We start from the raw sequence: 26,792 nt of genomic DNA on the forward strand, positions 1-26,792 counted from the left end.
TCAGAAGCTATCCTTACTCACTCAAAGCCAGGGACAACTACAGAACCATTTAAAGTACTATCTATCTATCTATCTATCTATCTATCTATCTAGTTGCATGGCTGTAGTGCATCTGTGTGGGCAACAAATGCCTAGTTAGGGACTGGATGTCCCTTTGGGACAGAGAAATCCATTGTATTTCTAAGGTTTTATTATTATTATACCACCGCCTCTTTGGGCTGTAATTTGACCCCCTTAACATGCTTCAAAACTCACCAAATTTAACTCACACATCAGAACTGCTGATTATCAAAACTCAAAATTGCGCTCTAGCGCCCCCTAGGAAAAAACACAGACAAAACAGCTTGTAACGTCCGTTAAGAATGTCGTAGAGACATGAAACATAAACCTCCATGTAGGTCTGACTTAGATCTAGGTTTCATACACTGAGCTTCAGCAAAAATCAACAGGAAGTTGGCAAAAACCCCTTCAAATCAAAAGTTTCCGAAAAAATTGTCATTTTTGCTGTAATTTGACCCCCTTAAAATGCTTCAAAACTCACCAAACTGGACACACACATCAGGACTGGTGAAAATCCAAAACTCAAAATTGTGCTCTAGCGCCCCCTAGGAAAAAACACAGACAAAACTGCTTGTAACGTCCGTTAGGAATGTCGTAGAGACATGAAACATAAACCTCTATGTAGGTCTGACTTAGATCTAGGTTTCATACACTGACCTCCTTCAGCAAAAATCAACAGGAAGTTGGCAAAAACCCCTTCAAATCAAAAGTTTCGGAAAAAATGTCATTTTTGCCTCTTTGGGCTGTAATTTGACCCCCTTAAAATGCTTCAAAACTCACCAAATTTAACACACACATCAGGACTGGCGAAAATCCAAAACTCAAAATTGCGCTCTAGCGCCCCCTAGGAAAAAACACGGACAAAACTGCTTGTAACGTCCGTTAGGAATGTCGTAGAGACATGAAACATAAACCTTTATGTAGGTCTGACTTAGATCTAGGTTTCATACACTGACCTCCTTCAGCAAAAATCAACAGGAAGTTGGCAAAAACCCCTTCAAATCAAGTTTCCTAAAAAAATGTCATTTTTGCCTCTTTAAGCTGTAATTTGACCCCCTTAAAATGCTTCAAAACTCACCAAACTGGACACACACATCAGGACTGGTGAAAATCCAAAATTCTAAATTGCGCTCTAGCGCCCCCTAGGAAAAAACACAGACAAAAATTCTTGTAACATCCGTTAAGAATGTTGTAGAGACATGAAACAAAAACCTCTATGTAGGTCTGACTTAGATCTAGATTTCATACACTGACCTCCTTCAGCAAAAATCAACAGGAAGTTGGCAAAAACCCCTTCAAATCAAAAGTTTCCGAAAAAATGTCATTTTAGCCTCTTTCAGCTGTAATTTGACCCCCTAAACATGCTTCAAAACTCACCAAATTTAACTCACACATCAGGACTGGCGAAAATCCAAAACTCAAAATTGCCCTCTAGCGCCCCCTAGGAAAAAACACAGACAAAACTGCTTGTAACGTCCGTTAAGAATGTCGTAGAGACATGAAACATAAACCTCTATGTAGGTCTGACTTAGATGTAGATTTCATACACTAACCTCCTTCAGCAAAAATCAACAGGAAGTTGGCAAAAACCCCTTCAAATCAAAAGTTTCCAAAAAAATGGTCATTTTTGCCTCTTTAAGCTGTAATTTGATCCCCTAAACAAGCTTCAAAACTCACCAAATTTAACTCACACATCAGGACTGGCGAAAATCCAAAACTCAAAATTGCGCTCTAGCGCCCCCTAGGAAAAAACACGGACAAAACTGCTTGTAACGTCCGTTAGGAATGTCGTAGAGACATGAAACATAAACCTCCATGTAGGTCTGACTTAGATCTAGATTTCATACACTGACCTCCTTCAGCAAAAATCAACAGGAAGTTGGCAAAAAACCCTTAAAATCAAAAGTTTCCTAAAAAATGTCATTTTTGCCTCTTTAAGATGTAATTTGACCCCCTTAAAATGCTTCAAAACTCACCAAACTGGACACACACATCAGGACTGGCCTATATTGCGATCTAATAATAAATTTTTAAAAATGTGCTCTAGCGCCCCCTAGGAAGAAAACACAGACAAAACTGCTTGTAACTTCCGGTAGGAATGTTGTAGAGACAAGAAACATAAACCTCTATGTAGGTCTCATTTAGACCTACAAGCTGGCACGAGAGCCCCAGTATTCTGGTTACAATAATGTTTTTATTTAGTCTACTCTGCAACAACCTCACAAAATTTTTCAGTCTTTTTAAGTCTCTTTTGCTCTCTGTTGGGCTCTAACTCCAACTCCCCTCTATGTCTCGTTCCGGCTGCTGCTAATACGGATGACATGTAATTAGATAACAAAATCCACAGCTGGGCAATCTACTTACCTGCTGCTGACTTTGAGGCCGATCCTTACACACTCCGCTCCGCGGCAGGGCCACAGACCACGCCCCCCTCCACAAAAGGGATTTTATTTTCCACGATGGTTGTGAGGAGGGGTCTTTTAGATGCGCCTTCACACTGTGGATAGACGACGTGTTTGTTCGCAGCCGGTGTTCTGGCAAGACATGCACCCTCCTGGAATTCATAAAAGTGCCTCGAGGAATATGGGTGTGTATCCTTGTTGAAGGAACCTTTCATGCGAGTACAATCTTTAGCCATGTGAACACTAGGACACAAATAAACGCTGATTAGTTAAAAAAAAAAGGCAAACATTACATCTACAATAAATAAACGTGTGCGTAATACTGCAAGTACCTGAATGGACAAAGTACAGAGTAGTAAAAAATAACTATGTACTGAATCTTTACTTTAAATATCATCTGAGAGAGAAGAGTATAAATTGTCTAATAAGAAGGGATTGTTTACATTTTCCAAGCAAATTTATTAAGAACGTCATTGAAACATTGTTGTCGTCATGGAAAAAAATTAAATCAATACAAAAAACGTCGACAGGTAGATGTCAACCAACTTTCATTGTCTTAACTTTTGTGTTGTGAACAATAACAGAATAATGGATGCTTTAAAGGGGAACTGCACTTTTTTCTTTACATGACGATGGATGAATTTATTTTTATCCATCCATTTATCCATCTTTTTCCGCTTATCTGAGGTCAGGTCGCGGGGGCAGCAGCCTAAGCAGGGAAGCCCAGACTTCCTTCTCCCTATCCACTTCGTCCAGCTCTTCCCGAGGGATCCCGAGGAGTTCCCAGGCCAGCCGGGAGACATAGTCTTCTCAACGTGTCCTGGGTCTTCCCTTTGTCTTCCTGCCAGTCGTACACGCCCTAACCACCTCCCTAGGGAAGCGTTCAGGTAGCATCCTGACCAGATGCCCTAACCACCTCATCTGGCTCCTGTCCATGTGGAGGAGCAGCGGCTTTACTTTGAGTTCCTCCCGGATGACAGAACTTCTCACCCTATCTCTAAGGGAGAGACCCGCCACCTGGCGGAGGAAACTCATTTTGTACCCGTGATCTTGTCTCTTTTGGTCATGACCATAGGTGAGGATGGGAACGTAGATCGACCGGTAAATTGAGAGCTTTGCCTTCCGGCTCAGCTCCTTCTTCACCACAACGGATCGATACAGCGTCCGCATTACTGAAGACGCCGCACCGATCCGCCTGTCGATCTCACCATCCACTCTTCCCTCACTCGTGAACAAGACTCCCAGGTACCTGAACTCCTCCACTTGGGGCAGGGTCTCCTCCCCAACCCGGAGATGGCACTCCACCCTATTCCGGGCGAGAACCATGGACTCGGACTTGGAGGTGCTGATTCCCATCCAAGTCGCTTCATACTCTGCTAAGAACCGATCCAGTGAGAGCTGAAGATCCCGGCCAGATGAAGCCATCAGGACCACATCATCTGCAAAAAGCAGAGACATAATCCTGCAGCCACCAAACCAGATCCCCTCAAGGCCTGGACTGAGCCTAGAAATTCTGTCCATAAAAGTTATGGACAGAATGGGTGACAAAGGACAGCCTTGGCGGAGTCCAACCCTCACTGGAAACGGGTCCGACTTACTGCCAGCAATGCGGACCAAGCTCTGTTATGTCTTTGATAATAATTGTGAACAATAGGCAAGATTTCAAAGTGCAGTTCCCCTTTAAGATTAGCATTTTAATGATTCATTTCGACAAGAGTATTGTAAAGATCACTCCGATGCAATTATTTATATTTGATAAAGATCCACTCCGACTCCGACAGTTCGGCATTCCACTTTAATTGATCGCTTCCGACTCGTCGTTTGTGCAAAGCGTACAATATTTACAAATCAAGACGAACGACCACTCGGCTCATTAAAGCCCACACCAGAGTCGAGGATCACTCGGTCATGAAGTCCATGACTCTAGTCTATATGAAAAACTCCTTTTGGTTGGCATTCGCAGGGCTCTGGTATACCGTCTCTTCGCTCCGGTGAGCATCGGTGATGTCGGGCTGTGCTGCTTTCATGCTTGGGTGTGGGTAAGTCTCGCGTCGGCTGCAGGCCAGTCTGGCGATGACGGCCAACACCGATAACGTGACGAAAACCACCAACGCTATCACCCCTAAAAACACAAGCATGGTGTAAATATGAGTATTTGTAGCCAGGTTTAATATCATTACCTACTCTGAGGCCTAGTGGTTAGAGTGTCCGCCCTGAGATAGGTAGGTCGTAAGTTCAAACCCCGGCCGAGTCATAACAAAGACTATAAAAATTGTACATGTTAACTCCCTGCTTGGCACTCAGCATCAAGGGTTGGAATTGGGGGTTAAATCACCAAAAAATATTCCCGGGCGTGGCCACCGTTGCTGCTCACTGCTCCCCTGAGTGATGGGTTGAATGCAGTGGATAATCTCACCACACCTAGTGTGTGTGTGACAATCTTTGGTACTTTAACTTTATTCAGAGATATCAGTATACATCACATACTGTATATCCATCCATCCATTTCTACCGCTTGTCCCTTTTTGGGGTGGCGGGGCTCGCTGGAGCTTATCTCAGCAGAAGCATTCGGGTGGAAGGCGGCGTACACCCTGGACAAGTCGCCATCTTAGGGACCTATCCCCAGGTGCAATTGTTTGGAGGTGGGAGGAGCCTATCCCAAGGTGCATGTCTTTGGAGGTGGGAGGAAGCCAGAGTACCCGGAGAGAACCCACGCAGTCACGGGGAGAACATGCAAACGCCACACAGAAAGATCCCGAGCCCGGGATTGAACTCAGGATTAAATAACCCCTGGTCCACCGTGATGCCCAATACATCTGGCCATCCATCCATCATCTTCCGCTTATCCGAGGTCGGGTCGCGGGGGCAGCAGCCTAAGCAGGAACGCCCAGATTTCCCTCTCTCCAGCCACTTTGTCTAGCTCGTCCCGGGGGATCCCGAGGCGTTCCCAGGGTACTCTGGACATACTCATAGTCTTCCCAACGTTTCCTGGGTCTTCCCCATGGCCTCCTACCGGTTGGGCGTGCCCTAAACACCTCCCAAAGGAGGCGTTCGGGTGGCATCCTGACCAGATGCCCGAACCACCTCATCTGGCTCCTCTCGATGTGGAGGAGCAGCGGCTTTACTTTGAGTTCCTCCCGGATTGCAGAGCTTCTCACCCTATCTCTAAGGGAGAGCTGGCGGAGGAAACTCATTTCGGCCGCTTGTACCCGTGATCTTATCCTTTCGGTCATGACCCAAAACTCATGACCATTGAGAGCTTTGCTCATTCTTCACCACAACGGATCGATACAACGTCCGCATTACTGAAGACGCCGCACCGATCCGCCTGTCGATCTCACGATCAACTCTTCCCCCACTCGTGAACAAGACTCCTAGGTACTTGAACTCCTCCACTTGGGGCAGGGTCTCCTCCCCAACTCAGAGATAGCACTCCACCCTTTTACGGGCGAGAACCATGGACTCTGACTTGGAGGTGCTGATTCTCATTCCGGTCACTTCACACTCGGCTACGAACCGATCCAGTGAGAGCTGAAGATCCTGGCCAGATGAAGCCATCAGGACCACATAATCTGCAAAAAGCAGAGACCTAATCCTGCGGTCACCAAACTGGAACCCCTCAACGCCTTGACTGCGCCTAGAAATTCTGTCCATAAAAGTTATGAACAGAATCGGTGACAAAGGACAGCCTTGGCGGAGTCCAACCCTCACTGGAAACGTGTCCGACTTACTGCCGGCAATGCGGACCAAGCTCTGACACTGATCATACAGGAAGCGGACCGCCACAATCAGACAGTCCGATACCCCATACCCTCTGAGCACTCCCCACAGGACTTCCCGAGGGACACGGTCGAATGCCTTCTCCAAGTCCACAAAGCACATGTAGACTGGTTGGGCAAACTCCCATGCACCCTCAAGAACCCTGCCGAGAGTATAGAGCTGGTCCACAGTTCCACGACCAGGACGGAAACCACACTGTTCCTCCTGAATCCGAGGTTCGGCTATCAGGCGTAGCCTCCTCTCCAGTACACCTGAATAAACCTCACCGGGAAGGCTGAGGACTGTGATCCCACGATAGTTGGAACACACCCTCCGGTCCCCCTTCTTAAAGAGAGGGACTACCACCCCGTGTTGCCCAAATAGGCCAAAAAACAAGTTCTCAGGAGGCTAAAAGTGGTTATCAGGGCATCCTGGTTCAATACCTCCAATTAAGGCGGAGTCAGTCTTCACGGTGTTGACCAATGGTTGACTCGGATCCAGCGAGGCGGGTGTTTCTGGAAACAATGTAGAAAAACATGAGGATAAAAGCAGGCACACAGTGGTGGTCAAAAGTGTACGTACACTGGGAAAGAACATCATGTCATGGATGTCTGGAGTGTCCAATCATTTCTACAATTCTTATTTTCTCGAAGTTTGCTTCTTTTATGAATTTATTATGGCTCTACTGAAAATGTGCTGGCTCAAAAGTATACATACAGCAATGTTAATATTTGCTTACATGTCCGTTGGCAAGTTTCACTGCAATAAGGCGCTTTTGGTAGCCATCCACAAGCTTCTGCTTGAATTTTGGACCAAACAATTGGTGCAGTTCAGCTAAATGTGTTGTTTTTTTCTGACATGGACTTGTTTCTTCAGCATTGTCCACATGTTTAAGTCAGGACTTTGGGAAGGCCATTTGAAAACCTTCATTCTAGCCTGATTTAGCCATTCCTTTACCACTTTTGACGTGTGTTGGGGTTCATTGTCATCACACTGACCACGGCGCGGACATTTGTGCGTAACTGTGCCAGTTCCACGTCATTTTTCAATCGTACTAAAAATACAGACCCCCAAATTTTTTTTATAGTTGCATCTTTTACTTTTTATGTTTTGGACATTCTAATATTCAGCATACTTGTTGGATGGATTGCATTCTCTGTTTTGCTCATTTAAGAGACGAAATTCTTAGCGCACTTAGTAGATCAACTTTGTTTTGGTATTTTTTTATTGTGTGAAAAAATATATATATATACTCCAAAAAAAATATCTATTACAGACTAAGGTTGCAAAGGGGTGGAAATTTTCCTGTAAATTTTCGGAAACTTTCTGGAAATTTACCATGGGAAATTAAGCTCAGGAAGTTTGGAAATATTGACCATTTTCTGATTATTCCATGGGAATGAATGGGGGATTCAAATAATGATATATTATTGGGCACTTGTCTATATGCTGCTGCATCTTTGTGGCATTTTTGACGTAGCTCTTTGCACACTATTTGCAAATGTACACCGCCTTTCCGTCTTGATTGGTTGGGGTGAACTGTCTCCACATGTCATACGTGGCATTATTCTGTTTGTATTTATCTATTCTTGTAAAACACTAATGCAATTCCACACAGATATAAATAGTCAGCTAAACAATTGGAGTAGTCTTTAAAAATATTTGACTGATTGACAAATGAATAGAAATAGGCTAGATGAATAAATGAACAGTCAATCAGCATCCTAAATCAAACTATAAGCAACATTATTGTATGACAACTGAATAGCTAGCAGAACAGAAGGCAGAGAAAACTACACATTTTGATTTAGTATTTGCTAGTTGAACTTTACAGATCACAAAAAAAGTACATTCGGATCGCTAACATTGTTAGCATAAATGAATGGGATTTAAAATAGAGAAATTTAGCATCACGGCTAACGGAGAAATATTTCGGTTCATTATGAGACTGTGGTGGTACATAAACCTAGATGACTGGAGATATTGGCCCCAAAACCCTGAGTCTACAGTCATACAGTAACAAGCAATTACAACTCTATTCAACTATTTTAAACTTAAAACATGCGTTTGTTACGTCTCGTCTCGATTACTGTAACGTATTATTTTCGGGTCTCCCCATGTCTAGCATTAAAAGATTACAGTTGGTACAAAATGCGGCTGCTAGACTTTTGACAAGAACAAGAAAGTTTGATCACATTACGCCTGTACTGTATATACCTTTATATACATATATACATACATATATACCTATACTGTATATACCTTTATATACATATATACATACATATATACCTATACTGTATATACCTTTATATACATATATACATACATATATACCTATACTGGCTCACCTGCACTGGCTTCCTGTGCACTTAAGATGTGACTTTAAGGTTTTACTACTTACATATAAAATACTACACGGTCTAGCTCCATCCTATCTTGCTGATTGTATTGTACCATATGTCCCGGCAAGAAATCTGCGTTCAAAAGACTCCGGCTTATTAGTGATTCCTAGAGCCCAAAAAAAGTCTGCGGGCTATAGAGCGTTTCCGTTCGGGCTCCAGTACTCTGGAATGCCCTCCCGGTAACAGTTCGAGATGCTACCTCAGTAGAAGCATTTAAGTCTCACCTTAAAACTCATCTGTATACTCTAGCCTTTAAATAGACCTCCTTTTTAGACCAGTTGATCTGCCGCTTCTTTTCTTTTTTCTCTTATGTCCCCCCCTCCCTTGTGGAGGGGGTCCGGTCCGAGAACCATGGATGAAGTACTGGCTGTCCAGAGTCAAGACCCAGGATGGACCGCTCGCCTGTGTATCGGTTGGGGACATCTCTACGCTGCTGATCCGCCTCCGCTTGGGATGGTTTCCTGTGGACGGGACTCTCGCTGCTGTCTTGGATCCGCTTTGAACTGAACTCTCGCGGCTGTGTTGGAGCCACTATGGATTGAACTTTCACAGTATCATGTTAGACCCGCTCGACATCCATTGCTTTCGGTCCCCTATAGGGGAGGGGGGGGGATCGGGGGGGTTGGCCCACATCTGAGGTCCTCTCCAAGGTTTCTCATAGTCAACATTGGCACTGGTGTCCCACTGGATGAGAATTCTCCCTGACCACTGGGTGTGAGTTTTCCTTGCCCTTTTGTGGGTTCTTCTGAGGATGTCGTAGTCGTAATGATTTGTGTAGTCCTTTGAGACATTTATGATTTGGGGCTATATAAATAAACATTGATTGATTGATTGATTGATTGATTGAAATACCATAGATCAAATATGTTTACCCCAGTAATATCATCAACACTTACCTGACTGGATGAAGTCCTTGGGCTCAAATACTAGTGTGGCCTCAACAGCCCTGATGTAGTGTGTAGCATGCTGGGAATTATCCGTGCATGTGATGGAGGAATGCACAGAGCAGGGTTAAAATTCTACTGAATTTGCATGAAATCAGGTTGTATCAGCTAATAATCATGCTATAAGATCTAGCATGTTGCATTCAATGTTTATTCCCATTAATTGCTGTTAATTCCCATGGAAAGTTTCCAACTTTGAATATTCCCCGGAATTTTGCAATCTTATTACAGACATTTTATATATTTAAAGACAAGACTTTTGTCGGCTTTGTGTTATATGTGACATCACGTATGAATATGTTGAAATTTCTGCTTTTTTTCATTACATTAAATCTATTTGCTTGTCTTCTTGCATTTTTCTTGTCATTTTTATTTTATTTTATTTAATTTCGACAGATCAGGCCAATAGAGACAGATGTGCAATGGCAGTCTGGTTAGAAAGAATCCAGTCAGCCCCCCCGTCATCATACATGGGACACACGAAGGTGGTCAGGATATCACTTTTTCTACTTTTTACATGGACTCTATAAAAAAACTGAAAAATGTAGATTGCGCTACCAAACTACCGAATGAGAGCGTCAGAGAATTGATTGATTCGACCAATAAACATGAGCAAAGTTGCTTCGCCGTGCAAATAGTAAAATGTTGGATGGTTTATGGGAATCTTTATAGGAGCTTTACAAGGTGTGTCAAAAAAAGTCCCAAAAGTGTTGACGCCGGCATTCTTTGACACCAGGAGCTTTTGCAGGATCAAGCGGCTCGTCTACAGAGATCCTGCGGCGCTTGCTTTGTTTAGTGCGCGAGAAGAGGCGAGAGTTGTGGCAGGACGACGTGTGGCTGCTCACAATGGGCCCCATCCAGCAATAAGTTTTTCATTTTGTTCTTAGGCCCACTTACGAAGTTTTTAAGGAGATTCTGCAATCGTCTCTGCAGCTGAAAGTTGTTGTGTTTGCATGCCCAAGTAATGCAAAGTTGCAATATCAATCCATTCATCCATTTTCTACTGTTTGTCCCTTTTGGGGTCGTTGGAGCCTATCTCAGCGGCATTCGGGTGTATAAATCTATCTTATTTTTATTATTATTTTTTTAAATCTATCTTTTCTATTCTCATTGTTACTCTCGGTGTCTCCTAGCCGGTCAGGAATACATACAGTCGCGATCAAAAGTTTACACACGCTTGTAAAGAACATAATGTCCTGGCTGTCTTGGGTTTCCAATCATTTCTACAACTCTTATTTCTTTTGAGCTAGAGTGATTGGAGCACATACTTGTGGCCAAACGGCTCAATTTTTCACATGGACAAAGACAAGACCTTCAGGAAGAAATTTCTGTGGTCAGATGAAACAAAAATGGAGCTGTTTGGCCACAATACCCAGCAATATGTTTGGAGGAGAAAAGGTGAGGCCTTTAATTCCAGGAACATCAGACCTATCGTCAAGCATGGTGGTGGTAGTATTATGCTCTGGGCCTGTTTTACTACCAATAGAACTGGTGCTTTACAGAGAGTAAATGGGACAAGGAGGATTGCCTCCAAATTATTCAGGACAAGCTAAAATCATCAGCCCGGGGGTTGGGTCTTGGGTGTAGTTGGGTGTTCCAACCCCTAACACACATCAAAACTGGTGAAGGAATGGCCAAATCAGGCTAAAATTAAGATTTTAGAATGGCCTTCCCAAAGTCCTGACTTAAACGTGTGGACAATGCTGAAGAAACAAGTCCATGTCAGAAAACCAACACATTTAGCTTAACTGCACCAGTTTTGTCAAGAGGAGTGGTCAAAAATACAAGCAGAAGTCTGTGGATGGCTACCAAAAGCGCTTATTGCATTGAAACTTGCCAAGGGACATGTAAATAATTATTAACATGGCTGTATGTATACTTTGAAAAAAAATAAGACTTGTAGAAATGATTGGAAACTCAAGAAAGCCATGAGATTATGTTCTTTACAAGTGGATGTACAGTTTTTGACCACGGCTCTAACAACCAGATACACTCCCACTTTAGCAAATGGGTATTTAATTCAAACCACAATGTTTCGAGTACCTGGTAAAGAATGTGTTGTTTCTGACGATTGGGGATCAGCAAGGAGGGGAGAGCCACAGTCGGCCTGTGTCAGCACACCAGTGACGGTCACATGGCTGCCAGGCTGGAGTAGAGCTGCTTTCAGCGGACTGATGGAGTTGAACTCGACCGCTGATAGACAACCGGTGAAGCCAAGGGAGGCCAATCTTGACAGCTCCGTGTCAGCCATATCAGCATCTGAAGACACAAACAGACAAACCCAGGTGGATTGAAGACGGGTCAATGCAATACCAGTTATATGTAGCTGTGTTTTTGCAACGTATAGGATCTGTATTTTAATACCAGGAATTGTGGTAAGTTCCGTTCGCATGAAGAAGCACAAGTAGTTGTGTGTGTCAGACAATGTGGGGACATGCAGAGCAAGACTAATAAGTTCAGTTTGCATTAAGAAGCACAAGTATTTTTGACTGTCAGACAATGTGGGGACATGCAGAGCAAGACTAATAAGTTCAGTTCTCATTAGGAAGCACAAGTATTTGTGACTGTCAGACAATGTGGGGACATGCAGAACAAGACTAATAAGTTCAGTTCGCATTAAGAAACAAGTATTTGTGAGTGTCATACAATGTAGGGGCATGCAGAGCAAGATTAATAAGTTCAGTTTGCATTAAGAAGCACAAGTATTTGTGAGTGTCAGACAACGTGGGGACCTCCAGAGCAAGACTAATTAAGAAGCACAAGTATTTGTGACTGTCAGACAATGTGGGGACATGCAGAGCAAGACTAATAAGTTCACTTCGCATTAGGAAGTACAAGTATTTGTGACTGTCAGACAATGTGGGGACATGCAGAGCAAGACTAATAAGTTCAGTTCGCATTAAGAAGCACAAGTATTTGTGACTGTCAGACAATGTTGGGACCTGCAGAGCAAGACTAATAAGTTCAGTTCGCATTAGGAAGCACAAGTATTTGTGACTGTCAGACAATGTGGGGACATGCAGAACAACACTAATAAGTTCAGTTCGCATTAAGAAGCACAAGTATTTGTGAGTGTCAGACAATGTGGGCACCAGGAGAGCAAGACTAATTAAGAAGCACAAGTATTTGTGACTGTCAGACAATGTTGGGACCTGCATAGCAAGACTAATAAGTTCAGTTCGCATTAGGAAGCACAAGTATTTGTGACTGTCAGACAATGTGGGGACATGCAGAACAAGACTAGTAAGTTCAGTTTGCAATAAGAAGCACAAGTAATTGTGACTGCCAGACAATGTGGGGACATGCAGAGCAAGACTAATAAGTTCAGTTCGCATTAGGAAGCACAAGTATTTGTGACTGTCAGACAATGTGGGGACATGCAGAGCAAGACTAATAAGTTCAGTTCGCATTAGGAAGCACAAGTATTTGTGACTGTCAGACAATGTGGGGACATGCAGAACAAGACTAGTAAGTTCAGTTTGCAATAAGAAGCACAAGTAATTGTGACTGCCAGACAATGTGGGGACATGCAGAGCAAGACTAATAAGTTCAGTTCGCATTAGGAAGCACAAGTATTTGTGACTGTCAGACAATGTGGGGACATGCAGAGCAAGACTAATAAGTTCAGTTCGCATTAGGAAGCACAAGTATTTGTGAGTGTCACACAATGTGGGGACATGCAGAACAAGACTAATAAATTCAGTTCGCATTAAGAAGCACAAGTATTTGTGAGTGTCAGACAATGTGGGGACCTGCAGAGCAAGACGATTTTCTTCTGAAATTTGAAACTCAGACTGAAGAAATATCCACTGGAAACAATGCTGGTTTTAAGGGCGATTAAAGGAGGAACAAAAAAACCTGCAAACCCCAAAAGCAGTGAAGTTGTCACGTTGTGTAAATGGTAAATAAAAACAGAATCCAACAAATCCTTGCCAACTTATATTCAATTGAATAGACTGCAAAGACAAGATGCTTAACGTTCAAACTGGAAAACGTTGCTTGGTTTTTTTCAAATATTAGCTCATTTGGAAATAGATGCCTGCAACAGGACTAAAAAAAGCTGGTACAAGTGGCAAAAAAAGAGTGAGAAAGTTGAGGAATGCTCATCAAAGACTTATTTGGAACATTCAACAGATGGACAGGCTAATTGGGAACAGGTGGGTGCCATGATTGGCTATAAAAGCAGCTTCCATGAAAGGCTCAGTCGTTCACAAACAAGGACGGGGCGAGGGTCACCACTTTGTCAACATATGCCTGTCCAACAGTTTAGGAACAACATTTCTCAACCAGCGATTGCAAGGAATTTAGGGATTTCACCATGACCCTGATCAAAACTTTACATACCCCAGTTGTTATTACCGTGTATTGCCCCGTTTAACATCAATGGTAGCTTGAAGTCTTTTGTGGTAGTTGTGGATAAGCTTCTTTATTTTCTCAGATGGCAAAACTGCCCATTCTTCTTAGCAAAAAGCCTCCAGTTCCTGTAAGTTCTTGGGCTGTCTTGCATGAACTGCACGTTTGAGATCACCCCAGAGTGGCTCAATGATATTGAGGTCAGGAGATTGCGATGGCCACTCCAGAACCTTAACTTTGTTCTGCTGTAGCCAATGACAGGTCGACTTGGCCTCGTGTGTCGTATCATTGTCATGTTGGAATGTCCAAAAACATCCTATGTGCAACTACCGGGCTGATGAGTGCAAATTGTCCTCCAGTATTTTCTGACAACATGCTGCATTCATCTTGCCATCAATTTTGGCCAAGTTTCCTGTGCCTTTGTAGCCCACATATCCCCAAAACATCAGTGATCCACCTGTGTTTCACAGTAGGAATGGTGTTCCTTTCATCATAGGCCTTGTCCACTTCTCTCCAAATGTAACGTTAAGTTCAATTTTGGTCTCATCAATCTAAAGGACTTTGTTCCAGAAGTTTTGAGGCTGGTCTCTGTGCTGTTTGGCGTAATGTAAGCGGGATACTTTGTGACATTTGCGCAGAAATGGCTTTCTTCTGGCAACTCGACCATGCAGCCCATTTTTCTTCAAGCACCTCCTTTTTGTGCATCTTGAAATAGCCACACCACAATTTTTCAGAGAGCCCTGTATTTCAGCTGAAGATCCATCTATCCATCCATTTTCTACCGCTTATTCCATTTGGGGTCGCGGGGGGCGCTGATGCCTATCTCAGCTACAATCGGGCGGAAGGTGGAGGACACCCTGGACAGAAAACATTCACACACTAGGGACCATTTAGTGTTGCCAATCAACCTATCCCCAGGTGCATGTCTTTGGAAGTGGGAGGGGCCTATCCCCAGGTGCATGTCTTTGGAGATGGGAGAGGCCTATCCCCAGGTCCATGTCTTTGGAGGTGGGAGAGGCCTATCCCCAGGTGCATGTCTTTGGAGGTGGGAGGAGCCTATCCCCAGGTGCATGTCTTTGGAGGTAGGAAGGGCCTATCCCCAGGTGCATGTCTTTGGAGGTGGGAGGGGCCTATCCCCAGGTGCATGTCTTTGGAGGTGGGAGGGGCCTATCCCTAGGTGCATGTCTTTGGAGGTGGGAGTGGCCTATTCCCAGTTGCATGTCTTTGGAGTTGGGAGGAAGTCAGAGTACCCGTAGGGAGCCCATGCAGTCACGGGGAGGACATGCGAACTCCGCACAAAAAGATCCCGAGTCCAGGATTGAACCCAGGACTACTTAGGTCCTTTGTATTGTGAGTCAGACGCACTAACCCCTCTCCCACCGTGCTGCCCTCAGCTGAAGTTATTTGTGGATATTTCTTTGCATCCCGAACAATTTTCCTGGCAGTTGTGGTTGAAATCTTTGCTGGGTCTACCTGACCATGGTTTGGTTTTGAACTGAATCCCTCGTTTTCCACTTCTTAATCAGCATTTGAACACTGCTGATTGGCATTCTCAATTCCTTGGATATTTTTTTATACCCCTTTCCTGTTTTATGCAGAACCTTTGACAAATCGTTTGCCTTCCCCATGACTCAGAATTCAGAAACATCCGTGCAGCACTGGATGAAAGATGCACCGGTCTGTCAGAAGCCCAGAAACTCACTGACCTTTTATACACACCCGCTAATTACAAACAAACCGGTCACAGGTGAGGATTGGAACCTTGATTAGCCATTCAAACCTGTTTGTGTCAACTTTTGTGCATGTTATCAGATCAATGTCACTGGGGTATGTGAACTTTTGATCAGGGTCATTTGGGTACTTTCTTTTTTCATTTTGATTTAAGAGTAAACAGTTGTTTGCCAATAAATAGCTTCACACAACCATTAAGCATGAGTGGAAGAAAGGTTTTTGTGTTATTATTCAAGTTCTCTTATGAGCACGACTCAGGGTGGAGGAAAGAGTAAAACAACTTGTTGACTGTTAGCACGCTAACATTAGCAAGCTAACTTTTTGAGCTAATTTAGAAACCGCACACCCCAGAGTCCTGTGATGAGGTGGCCACTTGTCCAGGGTGTACGCCACCTACCCAAAAGGAATGAGTGGTATAAAATGGATGGATAAATCCCCCAGAGTCATATAACTTGGCATGTGACACTTGTTGACTTTTAGCATGCTAACATCGCTCGCAAAGTTTTTGAGCGAATTAAGAAACGGTTTACCCCGGAGTCATATAACTTGGTATGTGACACTTGTTGACTGTTAGAATGCTAACGTTACCATGTTAACTTTTTGAGCTAATTTAGAAACCGCTTCCCCCAGAGTCATGCAAATTGGTATGTGACACTTGTTAACTGTTAGCATGCTAACACTACCAGGCCAGAATGCTTAAGTTAGCATGCTAACTTTTTGAGGTAATTTAGAAAACGTTTACCCCAGAGTCATATAACTTGTCATGTGACACTTGTTGACTGTTAGCATGCTAAAAATAGCATGATAGCATGCTATTGTTAGCGAATGTTACTATGCTAACATTAGCATGCTAACTGTTTGAGCTAATTTAGAAACTGTATACCCCAAAGTCATATAACTTGGAATATGACATTTGTTGACTGTTGGCATGCTAACACTAGCATGCTAACACTAGCATGCAAACTGTTTGAGCTAAGTAAGAAGATTTTTACCCCAGAGTCATATAACTTGGCATGTGACACTTGTTAACTGCTAGATTGCAAAAGTTATGAAGCTAGCATTAGCATGCTAATTCTTTTTTAGCTAATTTAGAAAACGTTTACCCCAGAGTCATATAACTTGTCATGTGACACTTGTTGAATGTTAGCATGCTAAAAATAGCATGATAGCATGCTATTTTTAGCAAATGTTACTATGCTAACATTAGCATGCTAACTGTTTGAGCTAATTTAGAAACTGTATACCCCATAGTCATATAACTTGGAATATGACACTTGTTGACTGTTGGCATGCTAACACTAGCATGCTAACACTAGCATGCAAACTATCTGAGCTAAGTAAGAAGACTTTTACCCCAGAGTCATAAATTGGCATGTGACACTTGTTAACTGCTAGATTGCTAAAGTTAGCATGCTAGAATTAGCATGCTATTTTTTTTTTATAGCTAATTTAGAAACTGTCTACCCCAGAATCATATAACTTGGCATGTGACACTTGTTGACTGTTAGCATGCTAATGCTAACATTAACATGCTAATTTTTTTTAGCTAATTTAGAAACCGTCTACCCCATAGTCATACAACTTGATATGTGACACTTGGAGACTGTTAGCATGCTAACTTTTTGAGATAATTTAGAAACCATACACCCCAGAGTCATAACTTGGCATGTGACACTTGTTAACTGCTAGATTGCTACAGTTAGCATGCTAGAATTAGCATGCAATTTTTTTTTTTAGCTAATTTAGAAACTGTCTACCCCAGAATCATATAACTTGGCATGTGACACTTGTTGACTGTTAGCATGCTAATGCTAACATTAACATGCTAAATTTTTTAGCTAATTTAGAAACCGTCTACCCCAGAGTCATACAACTTGATATGTGACACTTGTAGACTGTTAGCATGCTAACTTTTTGAGATAATTTAGAAACCATACACCCCAGAGTCATAACTTGGCATGTGACACTTGTTAACTGCTAGATTGCTAAAGTTAGCATGCTAGAATTAACATACTATTTTTTTTTTTGCTAATTTAGAAACTGTCTACCCCAGAATCATATAACTTGGAATGTGACACTTGTTGACTGTTAGCATGCTAATGCTAACATTAACATGCTAATTTATTTAGCTAATTTAGAAACTGTCTACCCCAGAGTCATACAACTTGATATGTGACACTTGTAGACTGTTAGCATGCTAACTTGTTGAGATAATTTAGAAACCATACACCCCAGAGTCATAACTTGGCATGTGACACTTGTTAACTGTTAGCATGCTAGCACGCTAACTTTTTGAGCTAATTTAGAAACCGTCTACCCCAGCGTCATATAACTTCATACGTGACACGTGTTGACTGTTAGCATTCTAATGTTAGCCTTCCATTCTCAAACAAAGGCAGTAAAAACTATTCCAATGTCACGATCCAGTCCGACCCCCTCACACGGGGAAAGGCTCACACAGGTCATTATGTCAAAAAGCAGGGCACTGACTCCAATCTTCAGAGTAATTTGCTCTTTTCAATCACTCCTCATTACCATACAAAGTGAAGGACCTTCTGCAAAGTTATTATCGCCATGGCAGACTGACGCCGCCTGGTAGGCGGACGTGGAGGATAAAGACACTGCAGCTCAGAACTTAGATAACAGATAAAAGGTCAGATACATATAGTCTATGGGTAATATTTGCAATGGAGAAAAAGCCTCAACGCTACAGTTGCCATTAACACGGCTAAACTCACCCTTGTGTCATGAAAATGCTTTTAATGCCGTATTAAAAGCATTTGAATACAAAAGCCAATACAGTAATGTATTGGCTTTTCGTTTTTTTATGTCATAAGTGCTCTTTGTCTCCATTTGAATGTCAAAAGCTCTTTTACGAACCTCTTATTTGAACTCTTTTACGACCTTTTCTGTGAACTGCATACAACCCTCGTCCCGTAGAAACAGCTGTGGTCATGTGGTCGGACAAAGTCAAATAAAGAAGGAGGAGGACTATCTTTCTCCAGAGCGTGCTGGAGTCTGTACAAGAGTACAGTGTCCCGGCGTTTCTCTTCAATTTAGTCCAAATTGAATTCTGTTTTACTACTTACGTATAAAATATTACACGGTCTAGCTCCATCCTATCTTGCCGATTGTATTGTACCGTATGTCCCGGCAAGAAATCTGCCTTCAAAGGACTCCGGCTTATTAGTGATTCCTAGAGCCCAAAAAAGTCTGCGGGCTATAGAGCGTTTTCCGTTCGGGCTCCAGTACTCTGGAATGCCCTCCCGGTAACAGTTCGAGATGCTACCTCAGTAGAAGCATTTAAGTCTCACCTTAAAACTCATCTGTATACTCTAGCCTTTAAATAGACGTCCTTTTTAGACCAGTTGATCTGCCGCTTCTTTTCTTTTTTCTCCTATGTCCCCCCCTCCATTGTGGAGGGGGTCCGGTCCGATGACCATGGATGAAGTACTGGCTGTCCAGAGTCGAGACCCAGGATGGGCCGCTCGTCGGGACCCAGGATGGACCGCTCGCCTGTGTATCGGTTGGGGACATCTCTACGCTGCTGATCCGCCTCCGCTTGAGATGGTTTCCTGTGGACGGGACTCTCGCTGCTGTCTTGGATCCGCTTGAACTGAACTCTCGCGGCTGTGTTGGAGCCACTATGGATTGAACTTTCACAGTATCATTTTAGACCCGCTCGACATCCATTGCTTTCGGTCCCCTAGGGGGGGGGGGGGTTGCCCACATCTGAGGTCCTCTCCAAGGTTTCTCATAGTCAGCATTGTCATTGGCGTCCCACTGGATGTGAATTCTCCCTGCCCACTGGGTGTGAGTTTTCCTTGCCCTTTTGTGGGTTCTTCCGAGGATGTTGTAGTCGTAATGATTTGTGCAGTCCTTTGAGACATTTGTGATTTGGGGCTATATAAATAAACATTGATTGATTGATTGACTGTCTCTGTTTAACTCTTTGCCTCTTGTCTTGTTTAATAGATGTCATCAGTGTTTGAACCCGACACCAAGACTTTGGGAAAACCATTCTAAAACCTTAATTCTAGCCTGATTTAGCCATTCCTTTACCACTTTTGACATGTGTTTAGGGTCATTGTCCTGTTGGAAGACCCAACTGCGCACAATTTTAGCTTGTCCTGAATAACTTGGAGGTAATCCTCCTTTTTCATGGTCCCATTTACTCTCTGTAAAGCACCAGTTCCATTGACACCCAAACAGGCCCGGAGCATAACACTACCACCACCATTCTCGGCGGTAGGCCTGGTGTTCCTGGGATTAAAGGCCTCACCTTTTCTCCTCCAAACATATTGCTGGGCATTGTGAATTTTTGTTTCATCTGACATCACACAAACAAAGACAAGAACTGCTGGAGGAAAGTTTTGTGATCAGATGAAACAAAAATGGAGCTCATAAAAGACCAACAAGTATGTGCTCCAATCACTCTATCACAAAAAAATAAGAGTAGTAGAAATGTTTGGAAACTAAAGACAGTCATGACATGATGTTCTTTACAACTTTGGACCAAGACTCTACACGGGATCAACAAGTATTTGATAAAAACATTTTTAATTAGGGACCGAATGTCCCTTTGGGACAGAGGACCCTATTGTATTTCTAAGGTTTTATTATTATTATACCATCGCCTCTTTGAGCTGTAATTTGACCCCCTTAAAATGCTTCAAAACTCACCAACACATCCGGACTGGTGAAAATTGCGATCTAATCAAAAAACCAAAACCCAAAACTCAAAATTGCGCTCTAGCGCCCCCTAGGAACAAACACAGACAAAACTGCTTGTAACTTCCGTTAAAAATGTCGTAAAGACATGAAACAAAAAACCTCTATGTAGGTCTCATTTAGACCTAAATTTCATACACTGACTTTCTTCAGCAAAAATCAACAAAAAGTTGGCAAAAACCCCTTCAAAACCAAAGTTTCCTAAAAAATTTCGTTTTTGCCTCTTTGAGCTGTAATTTGACCACCTTAAAATGCTTCAAAATTCACCAAACTGGACACGCACATCAGGACTGGCAAAAATTGCAATCTGATGAAAAAAAAAAAACCTCAAAATTGCGCTCTAGTGCCCACTAGGAATAAAACACTAAAAAAACTGCTCCTGGGAAGAAAACAGACAAAACTGCTTGTAACGTCCAGTAGGAATGTCGTAGAGACATGAAACAAAAACTTCTATGTAGGTCTCACTCAGACCTACTTCTCATTAGTTGACATTCTTCAGCAAAAGTCAACATGAAATTGGCAATTACCCCTTCAAAACAAAAGTTTTGTAAAAACCCGTCACCTTTTTTCAAACATTATCTCCTCTGAGCGCGTTTGTTGTGTCGGCTTCAAACTCACACAGGAAAGAGATTGAACCCTTCTGATTAAAAGTTGCGCAAAGATTTTTTTAACTGCTCCGGTTTTGATTTCACGAGCCTTCCAAGAACTGCTACGCTGATGCTGCAGCGCTGCTGCCGTCTCAAGATGGCCGCTTAAAAGCAGGAAGCACCAGCGTGACCACACAATGCAGAGAAGGTAGGTACTGTGCAGGTAAAGATATGTTGACTGGATGAAAGAAGGAGGCACCAGTTTGACTCCAGGATGCAGAGAAGGTAGGTAATGTGCAGGTAAAGATATGTTGAATGGGTAAAGGCAGGAAACACCAGCAAAAGTCGGTCCCGTCCATCGCTGTTTGCAGCTTTAATTACTCGTTAACATCTTAATGAGCAACCTGCATTAACGGTAATTGAAGCTCATCCATTTAAGTTGACACCTGTTGTGAAAGTCAAGCCACACCACTAATGGTCCTCACTCACCGTGTACCCGACCCACAATAATCCCTTTGATGCCGTCGAAGTCCTCATCGGATGTCAAGAGGAAGCTCTCTCTGGGATTCTCGTCAACCTGCAAAAACAATCTCATCAAAGAACACCGACCTTGAATTTTCTACGTTTCAAAAGAGTCATTCAAATATTTCCTTGTACGTAAAAGCAGAAATGCTCTAATGAGTAAAACTTTACAAAACTAAGTTAACTTGGCATGTCTACGCTGGACTAAGTGATCAGGTTTACCTGGATGGAGACGTATTCTGCCCGCCTCCTGACGGCCGCTGAGTGCAGGCGTCCGTCTGCCAGGTTCTTGACACTGCTTGCCAGAACTTCTGCATCTCTGCTGCTGTGCAACTTGTACCTCAACTCCAGTGCACCTAATACACAAGCATGTTAAGTAAAATCTGTGTACTCTAGCCTTTGAATAGACTTTTAGACCAGTTGATCTGCCGTTTCTTTTCTGCTCTGCGGCACAGATTCAGTGACCACAGATGATGCGCTGGCTGTTTAAAGTCGGGACTTGGGTTGGACCACTCACTATGGACTGGACTCTCACACTATTATGTTAGATCCACTATGGACTGGATTCTCACATTATTATGTTAGATCCACTATGGACTGGACTCTCACACTATTATGTTGGATCCACTATGGACTGGATTCTCACACTATTATGTTGGATCCACTATGGACTGGACTCTCACACTAATGTTAGATCCACTATGCACTGGACTCTCACACTAATGTTAGATCCACTATGCACTGGACTCTCACACTATAATGTTAGATCCACTATGGACTGGACTCTCACTATTATGTTAGATCCACTATGGACTGGACTCTCACACTATTATGTTAGATCCACTATGGACTGGACTCTCACACTAATATGTTAGATCCACTATGGACTGGATTCTCACACTATTATGTTGGATCAACTATGGACTGGACTTTCACTATTATGTTAGATCCACTATGAACTGGACTCTCACTATTATGTTAGATCCACTATGGACTGGACTCTCACTATTATGTTAGATCCACTATGGACTGGACTCTCACACTATTATGTTAGATCCACTATGGACTGGACTCTCACACTATTATGTTAGATCCACTATGGACTGGACTCTCACACTATTATGTTAGATCCACTATAGACTGGACTCTCACAATATTATGCTAGATCCATTATGGACTGGACTCTCACTATTATGTTAGATCCACAATGGACTGGACTCTCACTATTATGCTAGATCCACTATGGACTCGACTCTCCCACCATTATGTTAGATCCTCTATGGACTGGACTCGCACTATTAACTAGATCCACTGCAACTATTTAGAGTTATAATCTCTGTTAAAGAACTGAATAAACTTTTATTAGTGTTTCTACAGCCTGCTAAGCACTGCCGAGACTAAAGTAGAGAGGCAGTAGCTTGGTTGAGAATGTGAGTATCGGGACATAAGGCTACTTATGCAAACATGAGGGGGACTATGACTCATTTGGGATGACGGCATCCCAAATGAGTTCTGTTCATTGGTACGACATCAGATTTGTTAGGGAGTAGTTCACTCATGTTGGTTGCCGAATGTTTTTATAGGAATTTTCCACCGTTCTTCCAAAAGCGGTCACACACTGATGTTGGTCACGAAGGCCTGGCTCTGAGTCTCCGCTCTTATTCATCCCAAAGGTGTTCTATCGGGTTGAGGTCAGGACTCTGTGCAAGCCAGTCAAGTTTATCTCCACCAGACTCTGTCATCCATGTCTTTATGGACCTGTTTTTCTGCACTGGTGCACATTGACGGAGATAGATATCTACATAGATCCATATTTAAGAGTTATTTATTTTCTATAGTCATATTTGAAATAGCTAGTGTTCCATCTTGTACTCTTTCTATCTTTTCTCCATCTCATGACCGATGGTACACTGTGGTCTACCTTGAGCTTGGAATGCAGGGAGTAGCAATACTCCTTTTTCCTATCTCATCCTGTTCCCAGCTAAGGAGAACAACAGACATGTGTATTCGTTCTGGAGGGTGGGGGCGAGGGACATATTGAAGAACACAGCGCTTCCGTAATGTTTTCAGATCCACTTGGCGACGCGATTCGAATGTGTTGTTTATAGGTCAGTCTCTCTAAGGCTTTGGAATAAATTGCAAAATACCTATTCTGTTCTGGGTGATCATTTAAACTCAGTTTATGTGTCATCTAAAGAACTTGGGATTGACCAGTAACATAAATTCCCTTGGAGGAACATCTGTCGGTCTCTCCAAAGCTTTGGAATAAATTGCAAAATACCTATTCTATTCTGGGTGATCATTTAAACTCAGTTTATGTGTCATCTAAAGAATTTGGGATTGACCAGTAACATAAATTCCCTTGGAGGAACATCTGTCGGTCTCTCCAAAGCTTTGGAATAAATTGCAAAATACCTATTCTATTCTGGGTGATCATTTAAACTCAGTTTATGTGTCATCTAAAGAATTTGGGATTGACCAGTAACATAAATTCCCTTGGAGGAACATCTGTCGGTCTCTCCAAAGCTTTGGAATAAATTGCAAAATACCCATTCTGTTCTGGGTGATCATTTAAACTCAGCTTATGTGTCATCTAAAGAATTTAGGATTGACCAGTAACATAAATTCCCTTGGAGGAACATCTGGTCCCAATGCAACAACAGTCATGTTGGAAAAGGAAGGGGCCCGCTCCAAACTGTTCCCACGAGGTTGGGGAGCATGGATTTTTCCAAATTTTTTTGGGTATCCTGGCATTCAAAGTTCCTTTCACTGCAACTAAAAGGCCAAGCCCAGCTCTGGAAAAACAACACAATTTTCACACCGAAATGTAGCGTTCTCCCGGCAACCTCCAAACCCAGACTGGTCCATCAGATTGCCAGATGGAAAAGCGTGATTCATTAGTCCAGAGAAGGCGTTTCCACTGCTCTAGAGTCCAGTGGCGAGGTGCTTTACACCACCACATCCCGGACATGGTGATGTACGGCTTACCACTTTTGGCAACATAGTGTACGTTTTAGTATTCACTATAACAAGCGGTGAGTGGACTTACCATGTTCGTTGATGAGCAGGGCCAGGTATTCTCGGTGGAACGAGTCGACGAAGAGCAGCAGAGCGGGGCTCTGCGTGGTCCTGAATTTCAGGGTGACGTTCTCTCCTTTCGACGTTATGTCGGAGAAGATGGATGGAGGCAAGGCACTGTGGTTTGGGCTCAGCTCACCGTGCTCCTTGAGGATTATGGATGTGGTGGACTTGAAGTAGGCCGAGACCTCTGAAACAGACAATGTCAGCTCTGTATTACATGCATTATGTTGTCAGAGAGTTTTATGACAAAAGATTCTATTATTAGACAACGGAATTGCTTGAATTGTGTCACAGGGGGACGACGGACGACGGACGCAAGGCTAAAAACAGTTTTCTATTCGGGCTCGAGTACTCTGGAATGCCAGACTGGTAAGAGTTAGAGAATGCTTCTACCTCGGTAGAAGCATTTAAGTCCCATCTTAAAACTCATTTGTATACTCTAGCCTTTAAATAGAACCCCCACCCCCTTTACACCAGTTGATCTGCCGTCTCTTTTCTGCGTGGAGAGGTTGTTAGGTGACCACGGATGAATCGCTAGCTGTTCGAAGTCGGGACCTGGGGTGGACCACTCATCTACATCCATTGCACCGGTTTCTCATTGTATCCCAAAAGGTTGAGTTGTTTTCTTGCCATGATGTGGGATCTGAGCCAAGGATGTCGTTGTGGCTTGTGTTGCCCTTTGAGACAATTGTGATTCCATGGATGAGGTGCTGGCTGTCCAGAGTCAAGACCCGGGGGTGGACCGCTTGCCTGTGCATAGGTTGGGGACATCTCTGCGTTGCTGACCCGTCTCTGCTCGGGATGGTCGCTTGCTGGCCCCACTATGGACTGGACTCTCACACTATTATGTTAGATCCACTATGGACTGGACTCTCACACTATTATGTTAGATCCACTATGGACTGGACTCTCACACTATTATGTTAGATCCACTATGGACTGGACTCTCACACTATTATGTTAGATCCACTATGGACTGGACTCTCACACTATTATGTTAGATCTACTACGGACTGGACTCTCACTATTATGTTGGATCCACTATGGACTGGACTCTCACACTATTATATTAGATCCACTATGGACTGGACTCTGACACTATTATGTTAGATCCACGATGGACTGGACTCTCACACTATTATGTTAGATCCACTAAGAACTGGACTCTCACACTATTATGTTAGATCTACTACGGACTGGACTCTCACTATTATGTTAGATCCACTATGGACTGGACTCTCACACTATTATGTTAGATCCACTATGGACTGGACTCTCACACTATTGTGTTAGATCCACTATGGACTGGACTCTCACTATTATGTTAGATCCACTATGGACTGGACTCTCACACTATTATGTTTGATCCACTATGGACTGGACTCACACTATTATGTTAGATCCACTATGGACTGGACTCTCACACTAGTATGTTAGATCCACTATGGACTTGACTCTCACAATATTATGTTAGATCCACTATGGACTGGACTCTCACAAAATTATGTTAGATCCACTATGGACTGGACTCTCACTATTATGTTAGATCCACTATGGACTGGACTCTCACAATATTCTGTTAGATCCACTATGGACTGGACTCTCACAATATTATGTTAGATCCACTATGGACTGGACTTTCACATTATGTTGGACCCACTCAACGTCCCTTGCATCCGTTGTCCCCTAGAGTTTTCCTTGCCCTTTTGTGGGCTCTAATCCGAGGATGCCGTTGTGGCTTGTGCAGCCCTTTGAGACACTTGTGACTTCGGGCTATCTAAATAAACATTGATTGATTGAGTTTAAAGCGAACAGGATGAGAATCAGCACCTCCAAGTCCGAGTCCATGGTTCTCGCCCGGAAAAGGGTGGAGTGCCATCTCCGGGTTGGGGAGGAGACCCTGCCCCAAGTGGAGGAGTTCAAGTACCTAGGAGTCTTGTTCACGAGTGAGGGAAGAGTGGATGGTGAGGTCGACAGGCGGATCGGTGCAGCGTCTTCAGTAATGCGAACGCTGTATCGATCCGTTGTGGTGAAGAAGGAGCTGAGCCGGAAGGCAAAGCTCTCAATTTACCCAGTCGGTCTACGTTCCCATCCTCACCTATGGTCATGAGCTTTGGGTTATGACCGAAAGGACAAGATCACGGGTACAAGCGGCCCAAATGAGTTTCCTCTGCCGAGTGGGTGAGAAGCTCTGTCATACGGGAGGAACTCAAAGTA

The 26,792-nt window shown here is 43.2% G+C and overlaps 1 protein-coding gene across 3 annotated transcripts in view; it reads right to left on the reverse strand.

Moving 5' to 3' along the window:
- Positions 1-2,897: 2,897 nt before the first annotated feature.
- Positions 2,898-26,792, reverse strand: part of LOC133540884 (contactin-associated protein-like 4) — a 141,000-nt gene continuing 117,105 nt past the window's right edge. For all 3 annotated transcript variants that reach the window (XM_061883898.1, XM_061883897.1, XM_061883899.1), the window contains 6 exons: positions 24,544-24,762; positions 21,717-21,850; positions 21,462-21,549; positions 11,614-11,829; positions 6,665-6,736; positions 2,898-4,584 (listed from right to left, as the gene is read on the reverse strand). In XM_061883898.1, the coding sequence (XP_061739882.1) occupies positions 4,391-4,584; positions 6,665-6,736; positions 11,614-11,829; positions 21,462-21,549; positions 21,717-21,850; positions 24,544-24,762 (923 nt within the window). In that variant the 3' untranslated portion in view covers positions 2,898-4,390. The remainder of the gene's footprint in view (positions 4,585-6,664; positions 6,737-11,613; positions 11,830-21,461; positions 21,550-21,716; positions 21,851-24,543; positions 24,763-26,792) is intronic.

Source organism: Nerophis ophidion, linkage group LG22, assembly GCF_033978795.1.
Source record: "Nerophis ophidion isolate RoL-2023_Sa linkage group LG22, RoL_Noph_v1.0, whole genome shotgun sequence".
NCBI classification, from domain to species: Eukaryota; Metazoa; Chordata; class Actinopteri; order Syngnathiformes; family Syngnathidae; genus Nerophis; species Nerophis ophidion.